This window comes from Eimeria maxima, genomic scaffold, assembly GCF_000499605.1.
Source record: "Eimeria maxima Weybridge genomic scaffold, Emw_scaff133, whole genome shotgun sequence".
In the NCBI taxonomy this organism is placed as follows: domain Eukaryota; phylum Apicomplexa; class Conoidasida; order Eucoccidiorida; family Eimeriidae; genus Eimeria; species Eimeria maxima.
The window spans coordinates 30,453-55,737 of NW_013564311.1; the positions used below are offsets into that span (position 1 = coordinate 30,453).

Sequence of the window (25,285 nt, forward strand, 5' to 3'; positions counted from 1 at the left end):
TTCCCCACCCCCATCCCCCACCAGACAGCGGAGAGCTACTCCCGTGTATTGGGTAATTATGCTCTCTCCCTGTAAAGCTGCACAAGTACTAGGCGGAGAATTCGTACTTCTTCGGATTCTTGTCCTACTGCGGAAAGCTTCACCGGAACTGGGGTGTCACTGGCAGCGCATTGTATGAGGAGAAAATTGTCGAACTCATCGAGTGCGAGCACTGGGAACGATGTCGGGTGCGTGAATAGACTTCTATCGGCGGTGTGTTTATTTTCCGTTCAAATGAGTCGTTCATGTTTTCAAAAATGACCCATTTAAAGTGGTGGCAATGCTTGCAAAACCAGGAGTGAAGGTAGTACTATGCAAGGGCACCCCAATTTCGACGGGCTCCGCATAACCGGAAACGCGCGGCTGCGCAGCTACTGCAACACTGGGTCATCAGCAGCCTTCACCAGCAATACTTCGGTGGATGGGGAAGGCGGGGCTGCATGGAGACGAAGCGCGCGGAGCTGAAGAAGCGGCCAAACGAAGCCGTGGGGGAGGGCAGATGCAGCATGGTTTGTGCACTGTTGATGAGCCTGTACCAACAAGACTTTTACCGGGCCCTGTTGTGGACAAATGGAACACAAGCAGTTCTCAACAATGGTCTACTGTGTTCATGCATACAGTGGCAGGCTTGTGGAGGTTCAGCAAAGTATATTTGAGCTCACGGGTTGCCGTGGCATCAACGGCAGCCAAATGTGCTTGGGCCGCATTGAGCAGGATATCTAGACACTGGTAAGCGATGCAAGCTGCATTCAAATAACTCTCACCGTGGTTACTTCGGCTCTAGAGCAGCAGCCAACAACCCTCTGGTAAGTTTTAGTTCCCTCCTAATAGGCGGTCTCAAAGTGGCGACCCACCTCCTTGTAGCCCGGGAAGCAAGTCTGCCCGACATAAAAGCAGAACCCCATGTTACCTCCTGCATCCACTATCACTGCGACACTTTTGGGATTTATACTTCGTGCACGTTGCCTACTGTCGAGTAAGTGTCCGTCTGCGAACAGAGTATGCTACATGCCTTAATTCAACAGGGAGAAGACATTCAACTTCCAAACGAATAAGTTTGACGTTAAAATGAAGTTTAAACTGTTGAAATCTGAAGATCTCTCCTGGCGACGTCGCCTTACGAGGAGCTAAAGACTACCAGACACGGAATCCCCAATGTAAGTGAACACTCAAATGATGTGGGCGGCGGCATGTTTCTGTATTCTATTTACCACTATGCTAAGGCTTAAAGAAGTAAAGTAGAACGTACGTGAACATTTCTACGGGTGGTGAGTAGTCTGCAGGCAGAAAACAAAGCAGAGTGGCAACGGTCCTTCCGCGGACAAGCGAATGCAATAGGGGTGCAGACTCACACAATTTACGAGAGTGTATGAACTATAAAACCTATTCTGGGCTATGCGTGTGGTAGAAAAGTCATTTGTAATTCCAGGGGAAAGTGTGATTAACCGGTGAACCAATCGTTAGACAGGGTTCTCGTACGAGCGAATCGAACCGCTAGCACGCGCGGAGCTGATGCATGTCAGGGTGCTTTTGCAGCTAGAGAGAGAGACTCCTCATTGGTTTTATTTTTCATCGTATGCTCGTTTGTAAATGTATTTTAGCTCCAATTTCTCGATTCCCTCGATGAGGAACGTGCTGTTAACCCGCCCTTCCTCTTTGCCGATCTGTTAGTGGGTTTCATTGTAGTTCTTCAATACGAGACCTGCCCTTTATTCCGGACTTCGGGCCACAGCGTGAATTAATTCTTTGAGTAATTTCTCAATTTTTCACGTGGAGGAGCTTAACTCGGCGGGAATTGGGTAGGGAGCGGGGTTTATTAAAAGGGGGAAGATCGGGCATCATGGACGCTCAGGGTTCTAGTGGCCTCTCAGTTATAGGGGACAGTTCTGTGCTCTTGGAAGTAGCGGGGGAGTTCACTGTGCCCAGTGTGAGCTCGAAGGAGGAGCTGCAAGAGATACTCATGTCCAATAAATACGTATTAGATATGCGGCAAACTGAGATCCGAATGAGTGATTCATTGAGGAGAGAGGTGTATGAGGCCCTGGGAGTCGAGGAAATAGACGGGACTGACTTGTTGAAGAAGTCCATTTTGCTGAGTGGGTCCATCACGAACGCGCCGTCGGGGACCAACGAACTCGTGCGATGCTTCCTTCGTAGAGGCTCGAGGGAGCAGCACTTTAGCCTGCTGAGGGAGCTAGCGAGGCGACGCAGAGCCGATCTGGAAAGGGATGCTACAAAGAAAGGTGCTCCTCGACAGCAGCGAGTTGGGGGCGGCAAGATAGCTAAAGAGTCTGTTGACCGCCAGCTACAGAGTGCTGCAACTGTTAACACACCAGGCGTAATTCATGTTAGGCAGGGATATACACCAGTAGCAGCTGCATCTGGTACTGTTGGGAAAAAGGAGAGCAAAGAGGAATTAAAGACGATAGGACCCACGCAGGGAACAGCTGTGGCTGTTCGAAGTAATGGTTTACCGCAGCCGCACGACGAGCTAACTACCTTTAGATCGGCAACTACAGCTTCGGAACTGGGGACTTTTAGGTGAATATCAGGAGCTGGGAGTAACCAGCGGCACCATCCACTAGCTTCCACCCACTTGCATCTGAATTCCAGCTTTAAAGATGTATGGACACCCAAGTGTCAACCAGTTTTTGTGGACTCCTTTTTTGTTGGAGTAGGAATTAGGTTTCCGCCTTAACCTAAGTACGTAGGCGAATGGCTGAACCATACGTTGTGGAGTGGATTGAGCAAAGGTCCACCCATACTCTCAAGGAAACTATCTTGTTCAATTTCTTTACTTTCCAACGGCTGAAAGGAGCAACGCCCTTCTCAGTTGAGCCTGATGGGTTTTCACACCCCATCACCTGCATGGGAGATGCCCATGGTTGCAAACTAAATTTTGTTCACGTTACCCATAGCGCACAACAGTATACTTCACTTGAGATGGCTACGGCACTGCCTCAAGCCAAGAGGGCAAGAGGGAAACCCTTCAGTTAGTGAAGTGTGATATTGTTGTGTGGAGTGTTTTTGTTATACAAAGTCAGGGTAGGCAAATGCGAAGTAGTATATGGTATTGTAGGTGAGAAAGGGTAGATAACACAATAAACACAGGAACAGCAATGGCTACTCACGAATCCAGTGCACGCACAAAAATGTTGGGAACTGGCATCTGAGGGGCAGGTGGTATCGGAGCATCATGTTCTGGCCCCGTACACAAGCGGTTCACAAGAGATTAGGGGGGCATATATCCGGGGGACTTCTTGTATTTTCTCAAGTTGTGATGTGCGAATCATGCTGCTTGGGTGTATGGTTTTACAACAAATGTTTTACATCAGAACTCTAGCTGCTGTTGCCCCCAAAGGTTTTACATCACAACTGTAGCTGCTGTTGCCCTTCCTCAGCGAACATGTTGAGAGGATACGGCATCGCTGCTCGTGCAGAGCCTGGGAGACCGGCTTCCGGAAATGCTGAAAAACCTTAAAGGCATTCATTGTGTTTATTACTGGCTTCTTCACTGGTAACCGTGCACTATGAGCTCTGTCTAAGTTCCCCTGTTTCAAGCGGGCACGAGAGCGCCCTCGGCCGTCAAACTTGGGGCAAAGTGAAAGCCTTCGATATTGAAAAACTCCGGAATACCATGGAGATTCTTTTTCCAAACTGAAGTGTGATAAGACAGTAAGGTTGGCCCTTGTACTGCTATTTAGCTAGTGGCGCTGTAAACAGGCGACACCAGTGGTCACTACCACGGGCGGCGTTTCCGTAGACCCACGCTAATTTCTGCTTACAATGCAGAAATAATATATTATGAGCACTACCACCCTTCATTCTCGCCAACGTGTATAATTACGAAAGTGCAGTGTTGAGGTTCCCGATTGAACGTTAAGCATTCACTGCCGGGGTCATCTCGCCGCTGGATTCCATTGTGGAGCGGAATTTCTCCCTCTCAAGTTGTCAGCTGAATATTTTTTGTCCCTTCTTTGTTGTTAAATTTTCACAATTTAGTTTTCATACAACACACTCTGTTATAGCCTTAGAATGGACCATTCTCCCCCGTGAGCCTTGCACATAGGCGTCTTCAGGAACTGGCATAGTACTTTGAAGGTCAAAAGTATTCCCCTGGCATCCCCACTGAAGGTAAACACCTTCACTACAGCTCGGCCATCACTATTCTACTAGGTTTACAGCTAGAGGTGCACCACTTGGCACGGATATCTCCCCAGGGCTCCGTCTTCGGTGCAAATTTTGTCGTCTCACCACCAACAAAGAACGTTGGCTAGTGATTCATATGAAAGTCTGTTCAGAGTGCTTATTTCTGTCAAAATACAGTGTTATCAAAGAGTAAGCAGAGGCAATAGAAACGGCCAAGGGCACTCTTGCATTCGTTCCTCTTCAGCGCTGCCCATGCAGGCACGAACACCACATCCTGGAGATATCAAAGGACCCCCACCTTTCTACCTCGAAGATCAAAATGGAAATCCAAGGACCAGTGTCTGTAGGCGGAGCCTGCTTAGAGACGGGGGCGTGCTGTGCTGCGGGGGACTGCCGGGCAACGCTACAGAGAGCTCAACGAACAGACAAGTGCCTTCTTTCAGCTCATTGTCCTGGAGGAGTGGTGGCATCCCAGGTAATGAGCCCCTATCCTATCAAGATAGATTGGCGTGGACAGTAAAATGCACGAACACAGCCAATGGCATGGAGTCTAGGGAGAACGGCACGAGGCTCCTTGAGCTACCAGGGAGGCGGTCCTGGAGGCGCTCGACTTCAACTTTCAATGAGGAGCTTCGTAGAATTTGCTCGCCAAACATCGGAGGTGCTGGTCTTTTGAAAACACGGCAGAGGACAACAGGAGTGGGAACTATTCCGAGGGGGGTCGTAATGGTGGGTGCCGGACGCGCGCCTCACAACGAGGCAACACAGGAAAAACAGAATTATTCATCACGGGCTGCCTTCCCGCAACCTAATGGAATCAGATTGAGCTCCATTGACAGGCATGCAGAGAATCACATAAGAATAGGAGGGGATCAGGCAACAAGCAAACAGCAGCCTTTCAAGTCGCCTCCAGTTCACACAGATAATGAAAAAGTGCTCATGCCTCTCTTTCCAAGGAATTTTGAATATCGAGGAGAAGATGCCCATATTCCTGCCTTAAATAGAGCCATATTTGACTCCGCAGGCGCAGAACCTGCACTACGGAGGGGGGAGATGCCCTCCCGCTCATTCTGCATCAACCGGCGAATTTCCCCTCTAGCAGTACCTCTGTCGTGTGGATCAGAACAAAGTGGCAGTGCTTTTTTACAGCAGCAGGGTAGTAGTTGCACACAAACCTCGTGGGAGTCAGGTGCGAATCGGGTTAGCGGGTCCTGTTTGCCATCTACAAGAAGCAAGCAAGAGGAAGGGGGGAAGGCCACTAGTGCACATCGAGGGACAAGACCAGTGCATCTACTCTCGACCCTTCAGCCACCAAAACGAAGTAAACTTGAGTGGAATCATGAATGCAAGCGGGAATGCAGTGGAGGCTGCACCATATGCGGCAGCGAAGACCTTCACATTTCTGAGCATCTGTATTCCGAAAAGCGTCCACGGGGATTCTCCTGTTTGCCCCCAACGCAACCAGAAGGAAGCCCCATTGACGGGCTGTCTTCTGAATCGTATTTGCCCCACTTGGTCACTGCGGTCGCTGAGCCTCCAGTCAGCAGGCACTTGCAAGTGACTGCGCCTCTATCAGGCGGGCAAATAGGGACAAAGAGTGAGCAAGGGGGAAGACAGGATGCATCTGCCTCTTCCTCATGTACTTCATCAAAAGCTTCAACTTGTAGGGACTATGCGCTTGCCACGTCCCTTTTCTCTTCCGGTTTACCTAACTGTCTAAGCGAGACTGATATTCACCATACATCACCTAAGGAACGACTGTTTCATGAGTACTGTACAAAAAGCCCAGTCACCGCTATTGGGTTGGAACGATTCTGTGCTTCTCGGCAAGCATCAGGACCTACCGAAGGTCATGGCGAGCTGCAAGTATGTGTCTTTTCTAGCGAGGAGGATGAACGTGGAAAGAAAAGACGAGAATGCATTTGCACTAATTTTCCATTGGACACTCTGCAGGAACCGCCATCACACAGCAGTTTTAGAGCCGTTGCAGTTGTCGCCGGAGAACCCGCAGAAACACCTACAAAAAGCACTGTCGAAGATACTATAAATAGCAAGAACTCATCCCTGAGACCTTTGCAGGATTTGCAAGGTCCCAGTTTGTTTCCCTCCGCTGTGGTTGAGTCATATGAGCCACAGCCACCTGGTCAACGGGAGGGGACAACTTCGTCGAATTCCGCGAGCTCTCCACGCACTACACAGAGGGCAACCGAGCCAAGGCGAAATCCCCAGCAAGACGAGGGTTACCACAGAAAAATAGGTCACCCGGAGGGGAGACAGCATAGTACCGAAAAGCATGAAAAGCAGCAAAGGCAGGAGGCTGGCGATGAGAATTCACAGCGCCAACGGATGTATACAACAAAGCAGAACCAACGAGGGCGAATGGCGAAACAAAAGATTGAAGAGCAGCAGCAAGGTAGCAAAGTAATCGACCACCAGGTCAACTGGCCCGCACAGCACCAGAAGGAGCAGCAGGGTAGGCCGCTGCAATTACAGCGTACCAATTCCCCAAGGCACGAAGAAGGCAAGAAGCAAAGGTTGGATGAGCCAGAGGATAATGCGTCTAACGAAGATGGAATATGCATGGAAGGGCTACAACAGCAACGGCGTCAGATGCACCTAATGGATGGCAGCGCTTCCTTGGGCACAGGAAACCGCACATCGTCATGTTCACCTTCTCCTGGTCGTTGTAAGGAACCGCCAGAAGGAATACAAAGCAGGCCTAGCAGCCAACATTTTGAGGAAGACGGAGAACAGCATCTTCAATTGCAGCATATGCCGGAAGAATGGCTGGAGCACGAGATGCAGGCCCTGCTGCGACAAGAATACCAGCAAAGGCAGATAGTTCAGAGGCGCGAAGAGCAACAGCACGAGGCGTTGCAGCAGCATCCGCCATTAGAGCGACCCTGGGTGCTCCTTGCGCAGAAACAGCAGGAAGAAGATTTGCGGCAAATGCACCAAGCGACACTTCAACAGATGCAGCGAGACCTAATTAACAGGCATCAGAAACAACTCCAAGCTCGACTGGAAGAGGAAGGTAGAGCGCGGCAGGAGAAGCTGGAGAAAGAGAGGCAAGAAGCAATCCGTTTCAATCAGCAGCAAAAACAAAATCAACAGAAGCAACTGAAGAATCAGCAGCCCGCAAGTGGCTCTAAACCGCGGAGTGTGCCATTCACACGACGCAAAAACATCTACAGGCAGCACCGTATACAGGAGAGGCAGGATCAACCTCCAGAAGTACCAACAACAGAGGAGCAGAACCGAGAAGAAATGCAAGAGAAACATCAACAGCGGCACCGGCAACAAGGTGAGGAGCTACAGATGCTAGACCAACAGCAGCAGGCGAAGCAGGACCAACCCCATTCACCGTTAGAAAAAAATGGAGAGGACGATGGTGAGGCACAAAAACACGAAGAGCACCAGCAACTGCCGCAGCAGCAACTGGAGGCACATCAACAAGTAGAGACGACAGGTGAAACAGATGGAGCGAAGACCACCCAACGGAAGAAACAGAGAGATCTTCTTTTCAAGAACCAACTGCCCACTCAACGCCAGCAACCGGCACAGCAGCTTCAGCAGCACCAGCAGCAACATGGTGCGGCCATTCACGGGGAGGTAAGACAGCCGTTGCAAGTAGGTGATATCAATTTAACGGAGTCCTCAAAGCAAAAGGTGCAGCAGGCTCTGCAGAAAGGACGCAAATCAACGTATGCACAAAAAGGCCAGCAGAAGCATCAGCTCCTAACGAGGCAAGAAGGTCACCAGAGGCAGGTGGCCAAAGGGGAAAAGGAACAAACAAATTTAAGACAGCCAGGAGCAGGGGAAAGACAAAAGGAACAAGAGGACCCAAAGCACAAGGAAGATCGATCGGAACGAAGCGACAAGCACCGACAAAAATACAAGCAACTGAGGCATAATCTGGAAGAGGAACAGGCACAAGAAGAGCCCATAGGCGGGACCGAGATTCCACAGCAACAGGGAGCAAAAACACTGCCAGTCCAGGAATCCCCAATCCAGAGGCTCACTCAAGATGAGGGGATTCAGAATGACGAACCGGAAAACATGGGGGAGGAAAGGGTGCCACAGGCGCAGCACCAACTGCTATCCAAAGAAAAGCACAGGGCCGAACAACAGCAGCATCGGCAGGGAGAGAGAGAGAATAAGAAAAGTAAGGGCCAAGTACAGGCAGAAAACCAAAAACTGAGAACGCAACAGAACAGAGAGCATCCAAAGCAGCGGTGGGTGCAACAAAAAGAGCCACATCCTGTGTCAAAAGGGCCACTGCCACAAGCACAGGTCCAGGGGCTGGACCAGCAATCACAACAGCGACAGCAGGGAAAGCAGCAGGATATGCAGCATCAACAGGAACAGCAGAATCAACAGCATCACGAGATGTGTCAAAGGGAGCTCCAGCGCGAGAGGCAAGGACAGCACCAGGAGCAACAGCAGCGGTCAAACCCAAACCCTGAGAGCAATTCAGCTCTGACAAGAAGTGAGCTGCTACGCTTGTCATTTACTCCCTTAGCTGCAGTAAAAGAGAGTGATTACTACTTACGACATCAACCTCCGTCAAGTACAAACGCCTCTTTAGCTTGTGTGCCTTGGGGGATAGCAACAAGCACGAGGCACCAACCCTGCAGCCGAATGCACCTGTCAGACACTAATCGGCCACTCGTAACGACGCCGGGTAGAAGGCTCTACGAAGGCCAAAGGAGCGGAGATTCGAATATTAAGGAGCCCGTGTTGACATCCCAGCAAGCAGACAATTATCGCCTGTCCAAAGGTCAGCAGCGTATACTTAACCAGCGTTGGGCGCCTCTTGAAATAACCCAGAAGCAAACAGCAGACTGCAGGCAGGCAGAAAGAGGTGGACTCACCAAAAGCTTGTTCCGGAGGAGAATCCCTCTACTCCTACCTCCTCCTCCTCCTCCTCCTGTGACAGAAACAACGCAGTTGACTCAGCATTCGCCAGAACATTGGAAAGTGGCTCCGATGAGAGGCGGTCACCAACCAAAGAATTCGCGCAGTCGTCAGCGACTGCTGCAGCAGGAGCAGCGACGCTTGCAGAAACAACCAACAGAACCGGCTGTCAATTTCCCACTGAGAGCCCCTGAGAGCACACGACATCGAGAAACCCACCAGAATATCGAGGGACAGACTGCAGCAATCCAGCCTGATGTGCACCAGCAGCAACAGCAGCAAGAGCTACCGGTATACGAACAAGAAGCACATCGCGACCTAGCTCTCCCTGTATCGAGTAAAGAGAGCGACAGACGCAGTAGCAGGAGCACCCAAAGGAGCGCAGATGGACCTAACTCTCTCAATGTTTCCGCCCCAGATTTTCGTCCTACCTGGGCTCAGAAGGCAGCCGAATTACCTCCAGAGCGTGAATTCCCAAAATGCGAAGGCCTATCCACACATAAAGCAGCTCACAAGTTTGTGGAACCGGCAAGAGGTGCTGTGAGAGCAGATCTCGGCCAAAGGTATAATGAGCACGCGACATATAAATACCATGAGAAGCAGGACCGTGAATTCGGTGGATCTGGAGTTGGTCGGACACAACAGCTACATAAGATGCAATCCCAAATACCAAGATGCGAGCTACAGGTGCAACGAGTGCACAACCAAACAGAAGAGCAGCAGCAAGGGGACAGACTCAACCCAATCGTGCTGCAGGTGCACCAGCAGCTGGCGCAGGCTCGAATGGAGTTCTTAGAAGAACAGGCTCGAGTACAAAATAGGTCCAACAGAATGCACGCACTGAGGGAAGCAAGACAGCTGGAAGAACAGCAACAACCGAGCGCCGAGCCTCCAGCTGTAATTCAGGAAGAACAACATCACACTTCCCAACACCACCATGAGCACCAGCAACAACAACAGCACCAACAGCAGGAACATGGTGATAATTCGGTGCCGCATTTCAGCCCACTCCACCACCAGCAGCAACCGAAAACTGGGCCTGGGCAGCGGCAGGAGCAGCATGAGCAGCAGCAGCATGAGCAGCAGCAGAAGGAGCAGCAACAGCAGGAGCCTCAAAAGGATCAGCAACATCCATACGGGGGGCAGAAAGGGCAGCAGCGAGGAGGCCACACAGAACAGCAGCTACAACAGGAAGTGAGGGCTCCTAGTTTCCCCGTAGACAGCATCCACGAACCCCTTCAAACCCAGGCGCCTTGCAATGGGCAGCACCAAGCACAGCAACAGCAGCTGCAGCCAGTAGTAGAACGTATGCATGATTACGGAGAGCACCTTTCTGGCCTCCATAGACTCCATTTTCAACAGCAACATGTATGGGGACAACAATCAGCATGGCAACCTCAGCAGCCCCTGGAAATGCAGCACCAACAAGATCGGCAACAACACACTCAGCAGCAAAGGAAACAATACGGGCAAGAACGATTTCACCTCACACAACAACAGCAACAACAAAAGCAACCGCCACCCCAACAGCCATTTATTTACGGGCAACAAAATACCGCCTTGCCCCAAGACCCCTCCCCAACGACGCAGCAACCGCACCCACTCGGGCAACAGCACCAGCAAGCCTTGCTGCAACTGCAGCCTCCCCTGTCGTTGCAGCAGCAGCAAAACGCGTGGCTTTTAATGAACCAGCAACGTTTATGGCTTCCTCAGCAACAGCAGCTTTGGACACCGAGTCATCAACTCCTGTGGGCTCAGCAGCACCACCAATTTTGGCAGCAGCAACAGCAACAGCAACTGTGGCAGCTACACCACCCGCAAGCGTGGTTGCAACAACAGCAAGACTGGTGGATGCAGCACCAGCAGCTTGCATACGTGCATCAGCAGCTGCTGCATCAGCAGGAGGAGCAGCAGCCGTACCGTGGACCCCCATCTGCCCAGCAGCGCGTTGACTATTTTAGCTCCCACATTCCTGCCGGCGTTTTGTCAGATATTATTCTAGGGACAGCTGAAAATGCTGCGAACAATGGCTACTTTGTGCCCTGTGGCCTGAGAATGCCGCCGCCGTGGGATGGGTGTATACCCCGAGAAGACATACGCCTTGGCTTTTGCCCCGTTTGTCTGCAGTACGTGCGCCTTGACAGGTGCCTGCTCCCCTTCATAGCAACGCCTGTAGCATCATCGCCAGCAGCGTATACCAGTGACACAGCAGCAGCAGAATACTTCTATGAGCCACAGTCGCTTCTAGCAGAACTCTCGTCACGCGAGCAACGACTTCCCACTGCTTCAGCAGATGCAGCAGGGGGCCCACCGGAGGTTAGCCTTCTGCCGGAAACGGCTAGCCGAGGGGCAGATGGTGCTGCAGAAGGGCATGAAGGCAGGTGCCAGCAAACAAACCCAACGTTTTCCGCCAACAACGACAACCACGGCAGCCACAGCATGCACGATAGCACCAGCAGCTTCAACGACATCGGCAGAACCTACGGCGAATACCCCAACAGAAGCGAAGACACCAGTGGAAGCGACGGCGTTTGCAACAGTAGCAGCAGCAGGACTAGCAGAGCAACACAAACGAACCATCATACGAACAGGGCGAGTTTGGAGGAAGAAGACACAGGCAGCAACATTCACGGCAGCAACAGCACGGCAAATCATCTTGCACGATTTGAAGCATTTGGACCCTTCGAATATTTGACAGAAAGTCCCAGTGGATATTCTGGACAAGCAAGCTCAATGGTTGTTCCTGCTACAGCAGACAACAATGCTGCATCGATTTTGGAGACGACCACAACAGAGACATACCAGAACCAGCTGCGCTGGCCTCCGCAGCACCAGTTGCACGGGGGGACACTTCCCTCAGGGGGGCTAGTGGGCGGACATAGAGCCGATTCATCCAACGGAAGTCTCAGCAGCTTCTCGTCTTTCAACCCGTCTGCTCCTGTGTTCGTTCCTGCCTACAGCGGTCGGCCAAACACTCCCACATTTGCTGCTGCAGTTGCAGCAGCCGCAGCCGCAGCAGGCCAGGAATCCCGAACGGCCGGTACACTAGGTAATCCAGCAGCAGCTATTCAGCCATGGCAGACGGCCACACATAGGCCGATGAATTCCTATGGGAATGCCTATCCAAGCGTCTTGCGGCGGCAGCAAAGCCAGCAGCAGAGGCAAGAGATACGTCAACACCATAGCCAGAACCAGCACAACGAGCAACAACGAGTGGTACAAGCGCAGCTTCCACAGGGTAACGGCCAGTACTCCGTTGATGGGCAGTCAAATGTCCAACAGCTGCAGCAATCCAATCAATCTCTGCATCAGTTCCATCAGTCCTACCAACGTTTGAGCCGGCAGCAGTATCGGCAACAACATAATGAGCTGCAAGGTAATGAGGAGCAGCACAATGAGCAGCAACAGCTAAGCCAGCCACACGCCCAGCAGTGGCCACAGAATTCCTTCCCAAGTTCTATCGCAGGCTCTTTGTCAGAAACTGTACCATCCCTCGACACTTCAAGTCATCAAGGCTCGCTACTCGTAATTGGAGCTTGCCTACAATGCGGGCAATTTATCGTTCGACCACCCGTTCTCTGCCTTTTGGACCAAATCCGCGCAAGGGGTATAGGTGAGAGGAAAAACATCATTATAGATTGCCTTGTGCTTTTGTGTTTGCCACAGCTTTCCTATCTCAGCACACATATCACTTTCCATCCGTGCCCGCTTCTCCTGCTTCTTCCTTCCTAGACCCATAGAACTGATGCACGGCAAAAACCGTGCAGTCCGCGCTACTATGCTCGTCATTTTAGCCGAATATTTATGAGCAAATTACTTTCCTACGAAGAACGGGTCTTCCAGTCAAAAGAAAGTCCACTGTGGGAAAAGTGCGTACAGCATAGGCAGTGGCGGTTTTTGCATCTGTTTATGTTGCGGCCGATCATTTTGTCTGCTCTTCAGGCCCGGAAGAAACGAAAAGCTGCCAACCCGTGCAATACGAAGAATGACTGTTGCTACGCACTCGCGCCCATATATACATAGTTACTTCTAGCGTTGTGGGGTTGATGGCTCACATGCCGGTGTCGATTGACCCTCTGCTGGCATCGAATATGTGCCAAGTCATAACTGTGCCCAATTGTGCCGAGCGCAGCTCTTGTCCAGCACGCTGGGATTTCACCTAGCAACTTCGAGGGACTGAGCGTGCATTTTGGCTGTACCAAGCAGTCTCGTCATTGTTCTGGTCCTCTCTTTCCTTGCCAGCGTCTTTGTTGTCAACGGGTCGCAGCGATTTTGCCTTTTTGTTACATCTTCAATTGCTTTTGAATAAATTATTTTTTTTCCTCAAAAAATAAGTATACTCTCACCGCTCTGTCAACCAAAGCTAGAGGAACGTGGGCTCACCACTAGCAATCCTTCTGCAACCCGTCAGCCTATAAGTGCCGGCCGTTTTGGCACGAAATGGCAGGACAGACAAATCTTGTAACTGTTTGGGGGAGCTGTCAGTCCTTCTGCGCTGCCGTAAAAAACATGCGAGCGGACGACGGATCGTGGCGAACCTACAACGGAAAGGGGGAAACACCTATATTAAACCACACAAAGTGGCTTGAAGTTGCTGGATGAGCCTATTGGGGAGGTATCCTTTGAAGTGGTGTTCTGTTCTTTTGTAATGGACGCTTAGCTTTGGGTTTACTGCAAATTACACACATTGCTGGGCAGATCGTCCTACGAAGGAAGCTTTTGTTTCGCTGTGTTTCGCATGATAAACAGCCAAATGCAACGAAAGCCACAGCTGCCCCAAATCTAGGTTGTGGGGATACCTTCTGGCACTGGCCATCTGCAAAAACTATGAAACGGAGAAACATTCCCAGCTACTGCTGTGGGGGCATGCACCAGCGAGTGGAGCCGCTCTCAGCAACAACATTCGTCATCGCAGAGACTGCTGAGCTTGCACATTCCCCCATAGGGTTTAGGGTTAGGGTTAGGGGTTAGGGTTAGATAAAACGCTGGCGGGAGCAAAAGTAGCAACAGATGCAGCAACCGCATAACCAGCAACATCAGGGACTCGTCACAGGAGAGTATTTGGAAGAGGTTGACAGACTGCATCTCCCCCGCTTCTTATTTGTTTGTGCGAGTCTGTATACACTGTCCAGTAAACTGAGAAGAGTCTGACCAGAACGACGCGGATACACCACTGCGTACGAAGGGTCCTATCAGGTCACTTTTGTGGAGACCAGGCGCCCTGTGCCATCTGGTATATGTATTCACTACCTAAATTTTGTTGGGAGGTTGGATACCTGCCTGCAACCAACAGGTAGCCACGTCCGTGAGATGGCGCTGCTGCTCGAATTGACCAATGCACATGCTGCTTGCGTGACAAATGGGCGAGTTGTAGGCGTCGCCCACTATTCCAGGGCAATAGGTAGCTGCAGTTGTGGCAAAATACGTAAAATAAGAGTTCCTTGAAAGCAGCTGACTTCCCTCACAGTCCCCAGACATCCTTAGAGTAGTGGACAAAGCTCCTGGAGGTACGGAAGTGGATATGGCATATCATACCGTGAGCTGCAACTCACCGTGACGCAACTACACTTCTGCGTTCCTGAATAATCTTCACCGTGTGTAGGGGGGATTGTTGAAAGGGTGGAATAGTGAGACTTGCGCGATATAAGTAATCTCTACAGGATTTTACTCCTTACCATGCCACGTAGTGCTGTGTTTTTCGTATCGGTTGCATACTTTTTGAATCTGTGAAAGTGCATTGAGTAGCAGGCGATTATTTTGTGCTTCTTGGACCCCTTAATTTTCTGAGAGTGTAACGAGGGTACTTGAACGTATCCAAGGAACATTTAGAGATGCAACCGAAGGCTTTAGGTAAGCTTTCCGTAAAAACAACAGGGCCCCCTTCACAGTCTCGAGGGTTCCTGCGGGCGATAACTTGAAGCTGCAAGGCAGGAAGCGGATGGTCAAGAGTTGCAACGCAGCAAGGTGAGCCGCAAGTCTAACCAATACAACAAAAAATCCCCACATGCGAGTACAACAAGGTTTTCTTTGCTGCATTAGCTAGCACTACAGGAATTGGTGACCACTGCTGCCTGCCTGCAGGCTCCCTACTGCAGCGTGCCCCCGTAGAGCGAGTATGTGTCCATAGGCCGATTGCAAACATACTACGCTACAGACTTCCCAAAGTCTGACGGAAGATCGTACACCCACCGTAGCATCGCCTGCACGATGCTGGTAAGCTGGTATGAAGTTGGCGCGTGCTCCTTCACTTCAAAAAGGAAACAATACAAACAGAAGTCTCCAGCAACTGTCTAAAGTCATACTGAATGAACCGAAAAGGCCCAGTTTTGGTTCCTTGTGAAGCTGTCTTGCACCATTAGTTGCAGCAAAATGCGTTCCAACGCATGCCAGGTCGCCTAATCTCCAACAACCCCAGGCACATAGGCCTCTGCTCTCAGGACGCCTGAGTACTCTAAAGGGAGGTGAACTATCTTCACACCACTGCAGCTTGTAGTAGCCTTGGGGAATTTTCGTGAACGCTCGATACAGTGGAAGACAGCCCCACATGGAAGCACAAGCAGGTCCTACCTACATATTGCACCAGCACTGAAGACAATTGTTGGGGACATTCGCTTACTTGCTAAATGTCTACTAAGCTGGAGTAACGGTTCCTGGACCAACTTCAGACAAAACTGTCAACATCCGACAGAGTGCACTATACGATTGCTTGATGCACTGTGTGTCGACTAAATGCAACTCCAGATGTTTTCCATCCTTTCAAGTAGCAAGCAAAAACCCTAATTACTCATACAATTTAGCACCAATTGGTGCCTCTCATCTTCATCGTGCGTAGAACACAGGCGCGTAGTGCTTAGCGCTAAGAGCTCCTAACCGTGCAGCTGCAGCGACAAGTTACAAGGGGAGGCGCCAGGGGGAGGTGTCGGCTTATTTCTGTCTTGCAGGGAAGAGCAAATAAGCTTTTCATGCAATAAAAAAGCGATTTCAAACAGATGGAATACATAAATTCCTTTTCCATCATCTGTCGGTCTCGTTTTCAGGACCCGGGGCCCGCCGCGCTCGCGTCCTTCCTCTCTTAATTGCATTGCATGCGTTGTTGCGTTGCTACAAATTTCCCATTTGTACTCGTTCAATGGAGGTGAAGTTCCAATTTTTATTTGCATGTGGATATCTACCTCGTTTTTCGTTTTTTGAGAGGGGGTTTCATTTCATGGCTCTGAGGCTCCGCGCCTCAGCCCTCTGAGAGTCCTAGTTCGACATTCGTGGCAATACAACCACATTTACACGCATCGGGCTCTAAGGATACGCATTAAAACCACGAGCTCTAGACAGAGGGCTATTTATGAACGCCCTACCATGCATTGCCGTGCACAGGAGCTCAGATCGGTCCTGTTCTCAAGGCAAGTTTGTCTTTTGTCTGTAAATCGACGCATTGCAGTCGATTGCAGGAATTAAACGCATGCTTCATTTTCAGATATTTCATTCCTATAACAGCTGCAGCAAAGGTCCTGCTGGAGATCTTTAGGTGCTTCTTGCAACCCACTTCTCTCATTTGTTCAAGACTACGACGACAACGAAGAGTGCGGAAAATGGCGGAATTTGAGGAATCCCTTGAAGAGCTCAAGGTATTTTTTCAAGTTGTGGTGCTTCATGCAGCTCAACTGATGCATTATGCGTTTACCACCCACTACGGCTGTCTTAGGAAGCAAGCTCGTGTATGACTTGCTTACGGCTCGTTTTACAGGGCTGATGATAGGGCCCAACGGGGAAGCCGATATTGAATGACCTTTCTGTTGTCCATACCAGTGGGATCTGCAATATTTTCTGCATGGACAGCCATATTAAATGGGATTTTACAGGAAGGGCCTTCCTCCGAAACAGCCCCGCATTGTGTTGCGGATTTGAGTTTTATCTGTGCAGGCGAAGCAAAAAGTTTATGAGGAGCAGCTGCAGCAGGTTGAGGATGCTCTGAAACAAGAGGAGACGGAGGATCTGAAGAGGCTGCAGGCGGACCTGAAAGAAGTCATTCAACTGACAAGACACCTCGTCGAGTACAAGCAGCAGCAGGAGCAGCAGCTGGCCGACTCATCAGCAGAAGCAGCAGCAGCAGCAGCAGCAGCAGCAGTAACAGCAGCAGTAGCAGCGGCGGCGGCGCCTCAAGAGTCTTCAACCACTGATAAACAACCCTCTCCAGCAGTTGCAGCACCCCGTGAGCAGCAACAGGCTGCTTCTCGCACTGACACCTCGGCCACCCCGGCGCCAGCCGCAGCCATCCAAGAGCAGCAGTCGAGGGGGCCTTTAGTAGGGAGGACGTGCTCGGCTGAATATGAGGGAAAGAGGTACTATGCCTCAATTGTTGAGGTTAAGCGGGATCCCAAGGTACGCCTGCAAAGTGGCATGGAGTTGTTTGTCCATACATACCGCACTGTCCCTTCACAGGACAAAACCTGCATAGGATCCAACTTTCGGATCGAGTGTGGATGACTAATATCCACGAAGAGCTTCACGGTTTGGTCATAAGATATGGGAAATTCCCTTCGAGTTCTCAGTGGGATGTGTACGTTACGCAAGAAGCGCAACGAATGGAATGAGACACGCATGCATCCGGCTATGATTTGTGGTTTGTTGCTGTGTTTGTTTGGCCTTGTTGTAGGAGGGAGAACGGGTGGTTGTTGACTTCATCGGTTGGGGAAACAGAGAGGAATACCCGCTGCAACAAGTGGTGCTGCTGCCTCAGGCATCCGCAACTGACTTCCCTGTAGGCACAGCCGCCCAGGCAATTTATTCAGGAGACGGGTGCGCGTTTGGCTACTGAAAGCAGCATTAACACTATTAATTAATCAATTTTGTGCCATTCGAGCGCTGCTCTTCTGCCTGACGCGTTGCCCCGTCCCCCTGTGTTTCGTGCAATACTGGGAAAGTTTATGCATTTTAAACGTCGCTGAGGTTGAGAAGTAGGGCTTTGGGGGGAAGGGTAGTTCAACAACGGTGACTGGGGACTCGTGATTGGAGGCCTTGTTTGCTTTTCATTTTTGACGGAATTAATTCATGAGCCCAGTATACCGTGTCTAGCATGCAGTCGCTGTTGGAGCGTGTTGCCGAATAACACTGTTGCATTTGCCATATTCTAAATATGTCTGAAAATGTGTTCCGACCGGTGCATTCTCGTTGACTCTGTGGTCTTTTCCCGTTGTGGTAGACAGAGGAGACTATGCTGTGAGGCCGCGAGAGAATGCGCAGACTGTAAATAGCTGCTAAATGAATTTCTTCATTGTTCAATGGCTGTTTTGCGCTTAGCCGGTGGTACGACTGCTCTATCATCGCGACAACGCCCTTTGGATTTCGCGTACGCTTTACGGAGTACAAAAACGAAGAAGATTTACCTGGAGACAGAGTGAGAGCGCCGCGAAAGGCGGTACCGAAGAAGCGGGCCAATGATATAATAACCCCTGGAGGCTACAGAATTCCGCAGTATCTGGCTGCAAAACCAACAGGTGTGTGTGCTTGTACATTCCAGGTGTAGATGCGTGGAAGCCCGCCAACGGTGCACTTGAGGGCGTTGCCACTTCATTGTTTTTGCGTTGATCAGACGTGGCTGTCTGTTTATTTGTGAAGCTTTTTTTGTGCATTGGGTTTTTTCTGCTTTAGACACACAGGCACAAAAAAACAGCAAAAAGCGCAGAGTTAAGGCAATCAAGCAGCAACAGAAGACAGAACAGGCAGAACAACAGCTGACAGACAGCGCGAAGTCGTGGCAGCAATTCAACAAGAAGGTGAGCACCTCAGCCATAAAGGCTCAAGCTTAGCGGTTCTTGCGTGCTTTCCAGGCATTGCAGGCAAAATTGTTCGTTTATATATTTTGCTGGGGTTTGCTGCTGCGTTTGGCACACTAGGCTGTCAAGAAGGCGATGCCGGGTTTCATGACTGGGCGAGGCCACGAGAGCATATTCAGAGGCATTGAGGTGAAACCAAACATAAATCCAGTGGAGGCTTCTCGACAGCTGCAACTGCAGCAGACTTTCATGCCCCGTAGAAAACACGACTTCGACGAAGGCAATTTGCCGGATGACTAAGGTTTCAAGTTTCAAATATCCGGCAATTCGCTTCTCAATTAGCGCACCAAACTCCAGAACCCGCGCAGCATTCCTTGTGGACAGTCGGCTCTACGGTGGCTTCCTACTGGTAAGCGATGAGGTGGTGGCATCTGCAGATCGGTTGCAGTGGGAAAACCGAACTCGTGGAATCGTCGAGTATTTCGTGGCGATTCCGGTGTTCAGTCAGTTGCTGCTTGCATTGGCTACGTAACTGCTCGATTTCGTGTCATCCATTTTGATTGGAAGGCACTGGGAAGATCCTTAGCTTTTCGTTTGGTCGCTACGGGCCATTCCTCGTCATTTTTCTGCAATGACGTGAAGAGATATTTCACGAAGACTGTACCATTACCACTTACACTATAGGTGCACAATATATAAGTTTGTCGGTAGCATTTACTATCGAGCTGCCTTCATGACATAAATGCATTCTGTCTCCATTGCAGCATGTAACGCATTTCAGACAAAGCCCGCACAAGCCAATTGCAGGTCTGGCCGTTTCATCTTCAGTTGCGTAACGGAACCTGTGCGTGTGGCAAAAACACAGCGACCTGGCGCAGCACCTTCAGCACAGCCACATGAAAAGCCAGTCAAAATCGCAGGCAATACAAGATACATGGCGCTGGCTGCTGTAGGCGTTGGCTAAGCGGCGTCCTCACGCAGAGAAGCGGGCCCATTGGTAGAACATAGAACAGGCACAGTGCAACAGAGGGGGTTGAGTACACTGCGCTGTCAGTCGGCATTGCACACAATCTTCTAGCCTTCCCTCGTGGTACCGGCACGTGAACGTCGTCGTCAAGAAAATGTGTCGTCTGTGAGCTGGATTGCAGCCGCTAGTGTCGTTCGGAACATGCATGTTAGCATGGATGGCTACAGTGTGCTTTTCGGTGGCACATACATGTGTTCATGTTCCATTGGTGCAGGCACCTCCCGTCGCTCGTTCCCATCATATTTGCAAGCATAAGAGCATGTTTAGTCGTCGTCGCTGCACTTATTCTTGCCTCTAAGCACCACCACCGAAGTGCGAAGTGTTAATAATATAAGTGCAGATCGATGTGGGGGGGTGCAGAGAGGTCCGTAGGCTCTCTCGATGGCATAACGCTCGATCGAGAAACTGTTGGCTGTTTTCCAAACCCTTGGTTTCTGCCTACTGCCGGCGGTTGTCCCCGGCCCGTCGTACGAATATGCAACTGACAGAAACAGCGGCGCGCAATAATATGAAAACCCAAAAAGCAGGACAGGAGGCGCATGCAACGGCGGCCACAAAGACATGCTGCTTCGAAGCAGGCACAACGAAACCGTGCCAGACGAAGAGAGCGGGTACTTGCTGTCAACGAAAAAACTAGGACTGTGGACAGCATAACGGGAACGACGGAGATAGAAGCTGCAGCTCTGCTCACTAGCGACGAAAATTCATTTACTTATAAGTCATTTGGGGCGCCGCCGCTCACACTCCGTAAGTGTAAAAAAAAACAACAAGAGCAGACAGCTGGTATTGGCGAAGAACCACCAACCCAATGGCGTAGAAGTAAAACGAAGGAGCAGCAAATAAGTCGAGGGGTGCGTGAGGGAGGCAAACCGCCAACAACAAAGAAAAATCTGAAGCACTGTTCGCTGCGCTGCATGAAGTTTTCTACTTCATCTATGTGCACCGAGCGGCCCGCCCTCTTTGGGGCCTCCACGGCCTCCACTGCTCAGGTTCCTGTTGCTGTAGCTGCTGCAATTGCTGCTGCCGTTGAACAGGCGACGAACGCCACGCTGCTGTCCTCTGTGTTGCCGAGCCTCCGGCTTTGCCTAGACAGAGACCCACCTGTCTCAGCTGCTCTTCTTGCTGCTGAACACTGGACAGGGGCCCCTGTCGCTTGCACGCTGCGCAGGAGCAGCAACCCACGATCGGGATCCAATCGAAAGGAGCCAGCAGCAGCTTGGGTTGCTGCTGCAGTTCTTCTAAGAACAGGCCCCTCAAATAGCTGCGAGCGCAGGATATGAGAACCACAGGCATCCCTTTACCATCCAATGCAATACAGTGAAGACTACTCCTACTGAGCAGCTGCAACAGCAGCATCACAGCAAGCAAAAGAAGAAACCAAGACTGATGTAGGGCTCACTTGTGGTCCGGAGCATCTGCAAAATGCAGCGACCTGCAATACGTCATGTAGACGGTGAAACATTCGGGGAGGCCTCCACACAAGGCATGAAGATCCACGCTCATTTTTGTGTGCGTAATCTTTGAATATTTGTCTCTCTTACTCGTCGCCTTCAGCCCCTGCCACGGCAGCGACCCCCTCATGAAATACAGCAACACGTAGCCCAAGCCTTCCAGGTCATCCCGCCGCGCTTGCTCCACCCCTGCACACAAATCACACAAGCACACACAAGCACACACAAGCACACACAAGCACACACACACACACACACACACACACACACACAAATAACATATATGTGGCATGCGTACTTATGTAATATGTGCAATCATGCTCGTCTACATCGATGCATGTGCTTGTGTTTGTAGGTTTGTAGGAGCTGGGGAATGAGCCGGGCTGCGCAGCCGTGTGTGCATTATGTTGGTTCAGTGGAGGGAACATCTTCTTGGTGGTATTGGGCAGACCCAAATGCGTGGCGAGTGAGGCGTAACGAGCAGTGCCTGTGAGGTTTTTGCCCTCCTTATACGGAATATGTTTGCCGTGGCTGTCCCTGTACTTTTTCGCAAGACCAAAGTCAATTAAGTACACCCGAAAGCCGTCCGCGTGCCGCCCAACCAGGAAGTTGTCAGGCTTCACGTCGCGATGGATGCAGTTTCGCTGGTGTATGTATGCCAGGCGGTCTAGCTGCAGCAAAACAAGCGCCCCAAATCCCAGAAGTAGCACTCTGCACATGCACGGGTGATTGTCACCGCATGTAAAACGAGCAACGACACAGAATGACTATGTTCTGGGTTGGAAAGCCTAGCAAATGCGGCAAGCAGTCCATTTATAAACCAATTAACAGGACAGAAGAACGCCAAAGTAGTCCACTGAATAAGAGTCGATTAAGACAATAAGAAAACCTGAGAAGCTGGAGAAGGGCTAGCAACAGCACCGCTGTAAACACCTGGTGAGATATAAGAGTTGTCAAAGATGCCATTGGAGAGCAAATGGCATGGCCGGTGGCCTGTGGGGCGGTTAGAAAGGCGTACCATTTGAATACCGAGCTGCAACACTGTAGGAAGACTGAAGACGCGCTGAGAGGCATTGAACAAATACTCCAGGGAGTGACCCAGCCTCTCCATGACCATTGCATGCCACTCTCCCTCCAGACCGTACCAGAAGCACACGGGAATGCCGACTGACGCAAAACAACCACAAAACCTCACACGCGTTGCACCCAGGTGTATACAAACTTTCGCTGGAACACCGACTACAGCTCCCATGCCCCTTTCAAAAAGCTACAGCGCCGACAGCCCTCGCATGCACAGCCAGCCAACAACAGTCGCACCAGCAATCAACAGAAACACCAGCATGAGCAAGAGCTCCTATGCACTCTCTGCCTTCTGTAGTCTGTTACATTCACGGCAGTGCCGAACGATCACCAACATTAGCACCAAAAGCAGCAACAGCAGCAGACACTGCGACGGTGGTGTCTTAGTCTCACCTCCTCCTTGCAGGAACTTGATGATTCGTGCCTCATAAAGTAACTGTGGGTGTTTGGTGTTGGCAGGCTCCAGCTTAATAGCCACTTCTCTGCCTCGCTGATCCACCCCTTCGTACAGACACCCGAAGGAGCCGCTTCCGATTTTCCTCCCGACGCGATAAACGCCGTTGATGCATGCAGGCGGTGCTGCTTGGCTCAGAGCTACACGAGACAGTGAAGGCACGCCGCCTGCAACTGCAGCAACCGCTCCTAACGCTGCGGCTGCTGCTGCTGCTGCCGCCGCGGGGGCTGGAGTGCCAACTGCAGTCGCCCCAAGTCCTGCTGCCCCTGCTCCTGCAACACCCCGTACTCCCCCTGCTGCTCCCCTTGTTGAGGGGGCAGCAGCGGGGGGGGCAGCCATATGCAAGAGGCACCGCACCAGACACTGGTGCTCCCACCGTTAAGTGGCGTGGGAAAAGCAGATCACGCAATCTCCCTCTTTCCGTTTATTGATTACAATTACATCAGCGTGCACAGCTGTAGCAATGAAGACGCAAGAAGCAGTGTATGTAGACCTGTATGGCTTAAGAGGAGCTAGAGGACAGCCACAACGCCGAGGCAACGGTGACCACCGAAAACGATAGTGGCATATGCTGAGGTTTCCCCCCAATCGTACTCCAACAATATGGCGCAGTTCTAGGCTAGAAGGGGAGTGAATGAAGGTAAGCTCCAGAAATAACGCGTATTACAGCGACGACCGTCACTGTACGAGGAGGACAAGGGGGGAGGACCGGAGCAAAAGCGGGAAGGAGTAGCCACCCAACTGCTTTCCGAATGGAATAATACGAAACTGCGAATGGCAGATGACCCTAACGAAGATGAAATGACAACCCCTTGCCCTGGAGCAACGCGAGACTAAAGTTCTGGCCTGCAATGTGGGCTCCTGCTATCGAGTTCCACCGGGAGGGCACGGCGGCGGGAAAGCATTGGAGAAGCTTTGAAGTAATGGGTTGTGATCGCGGGCACTAAAATGCAACGAATTCGCAGGGAGAAGACGCAGAAGGTGCTGCTTAGCGCTGAGCGTTCGTCGCTTATTTATGGGTGAAGCTGGGCCGTTGAGGAAGTGGCCAGGAGGGCGATTCGGGACCTTGATGGCGCTTCAGTTTGCGTGGAAGGTTAAATGCAGCTCGGCGATGTTTAGTGCCCAGGGATGAGCTCCAAGTGTACAGACAGGCCCAGTGCTGACTGAGCAGAAACAAACGGACGTGGCGCAACGATGGAAGGGAAGGAGGCGCGCAGATCGCGAAGTGTGGGACGTTTATGCGAAGATACACCACGCAAAAAAACTCTACTAGCAAAACAGACAATTTCTTTCATGGGAATTGCCAGGATCGGGCTGCTCGCGGCCGCCTTCTGTCGCGGCCCAGAGTTGACCGCATCTGTGCGGAAGGCATAAATGCTGGACTATACGTACGCAATAGTGAGGCGGTCTCTTTAAACCCCCTTTGTTTCTACAATAACCCACAATTGTTTCGAGCAATTAAACTTATTCTTCCACTCCAAATTTGTCAAATGAACTAAAATGATGCTCCAGTCGTGCAGCACTGGTTGCCGAAATGCCTGCGCTGCCCGTTGGACTATGGGCGTGCCTTTGCATTTCCATTTCTGGGGAGGTGTTTATCTGCATTATTTTAGGTGAAATTTGAATTAACTGAAGCATATTACAGGAAAACGAATGCCCTTTAAAACCGTCGCCTGTGCGCTCCGTGCGGCCTGGCATGCAAAAGACAGAGAATCGCTCGCATGCATTATTAACTTCTGCCTATAGAAACAATATTTCCCAGTACTCGCACTGAATAACTGCTGTTGAGGTGACTTGCAGCAGCAGGTAAGCTCTGCAGAGACGCCCACGGTGCGGCCTCACGAACACTCACCAAACTTACATTACATGCTCATTTGCGGAGGGTCCTGCTTTGCAGGACCCTACGTTTCGAAAACACCGATACTCGAAAGTGCATGTAACATTCATTGTAGGCAAATGCCTGTAGGTGCAGGAAGACCTAAATGCAATGGAAAATGTCATGAACCTGCTTCCTATCCCAGCCCGATGCAGGGACACGATCAATTGAAATGGAGTAGACACAGTCTCTCTGGAAGTACAACGAACTAAACAGATGCGTTGATGGTCCTTGCATGAGTAGAAATGCCTAAGCTAGGCTAAGCGCATCCGCTGCACCTGTAGTGATGGGTTCAGCTGCGCTGCTTAGTTCTGAGCTCTTCGCATTTTCCTGTGTATAGGCATTTCATAAGGGACTTATGTCCTCCTGAAGCCTTGCAGCTCAGGTGACACACACAGAGGAGCATGTTCACGAGAGGGTGGATAGAAAACCTCGTGCACGTATATACATAGTGGGCAGGTGCATTCGCGAGAGGTGGATATCGAACTTCGTGCACCATATATATATATATATATATATATA

At 50.9% G+C, this 25,285-nt stretch overlaps 4 protein-coding genes across 4 annotated transcripts; 3 read left to right on the forward strand and 1 right to left on the reverse strand.

The window, feature by feature from the left end:
* Positions 1 to 1,879: 1,879 nt before the first annotated feature.
* EMWEY_00016380 (hypothetical protein, conserved) lies at positions 1,880 to 2,584 on the forward strand (the record flags this gene model as incomplete). Its single annotated transcript, XM_013479720.1, has 1 exon — positions 1,880 to 2,584. The coding sequence occupies one exon, from the start codon at positions 1,880 to 1,882 to the stop codon at positions 2,582 to 2,584; it is 705 nt and encodes a 234-aa protein (XP_013335174.1).
* A 3,983-nt stretch (positions 2,585 to 6,567) lies between these two features.
* Positions 6,568 to 13,094, forward strand: EMWEY_00016390 (hypothetical protein, conserved; the record flags this gene model as incomplete). The annotated part of the gene is made up of 2 exons (XM_013479721.1): positions 6,568 to 12,718; positions 13,048 to 13,094. The coding sequence occupies 2 exons, from the start codon at positions 6,568 to 6,570 to the stop codon at positions 13,092 to 13,094; spliced, it is 6,198 nt and encodes a 2,065-aa protein (XP_013335175.1).
* Positions 13,095 to 16,691: 3,597 nt separating this feature from the next.
* On the forward strand, positions 16,692 to 19,175 carry EMWEY_00016400 (hypothetical protein, conserved; the record flags this gene model as incomplete). The annotated part of the gene is made up of 6 exons (XM_013479722.1): positions 16,692 to 16,727; positions 17,023 to 17,481; positions 17,756 to 17,898; positions 18,400 to 18,596; positions 18,751 to 18,875; positions 18,996 to 19,175. The coding sequence occupies 6 exons, from the start codon at positions 16,692 to 16,694 to the stop codon at positions 19,173 to 19,175; spliced, it is 1,140 nt and encodes a 379-aa protein (XP_013335176.1).
* A 1,660-nt stretch (positions 19,176 to 20,835) lies between these two features.
* EMWEY_00016410 (Casein kinase one (CK1), putative) lies at positions 20,836 to 23,226 on the reverse strand (the record flags this gene model as incomplete). Its single annotated transcript, XM_013479723.1, has 6 exons — positions 20,836 to 21,163; positions 21,302 to 21,317; positions 21,444 to 21,542; positions 21,805 to 22,024; positions 22,372 to 22,520; positions 22,827 to 23,226. The coding sequence occupies 6 exons, from the start codon at positions 23,224 to 23,226 to the stop codon at positions 20,836 to 20,838; spliced, it is 1,212 nt and encodes a 403-aa protein (XP_013335177.1).
* Positions 23,227 to 25,285: the final 2,059 nt, after the last annotated feature.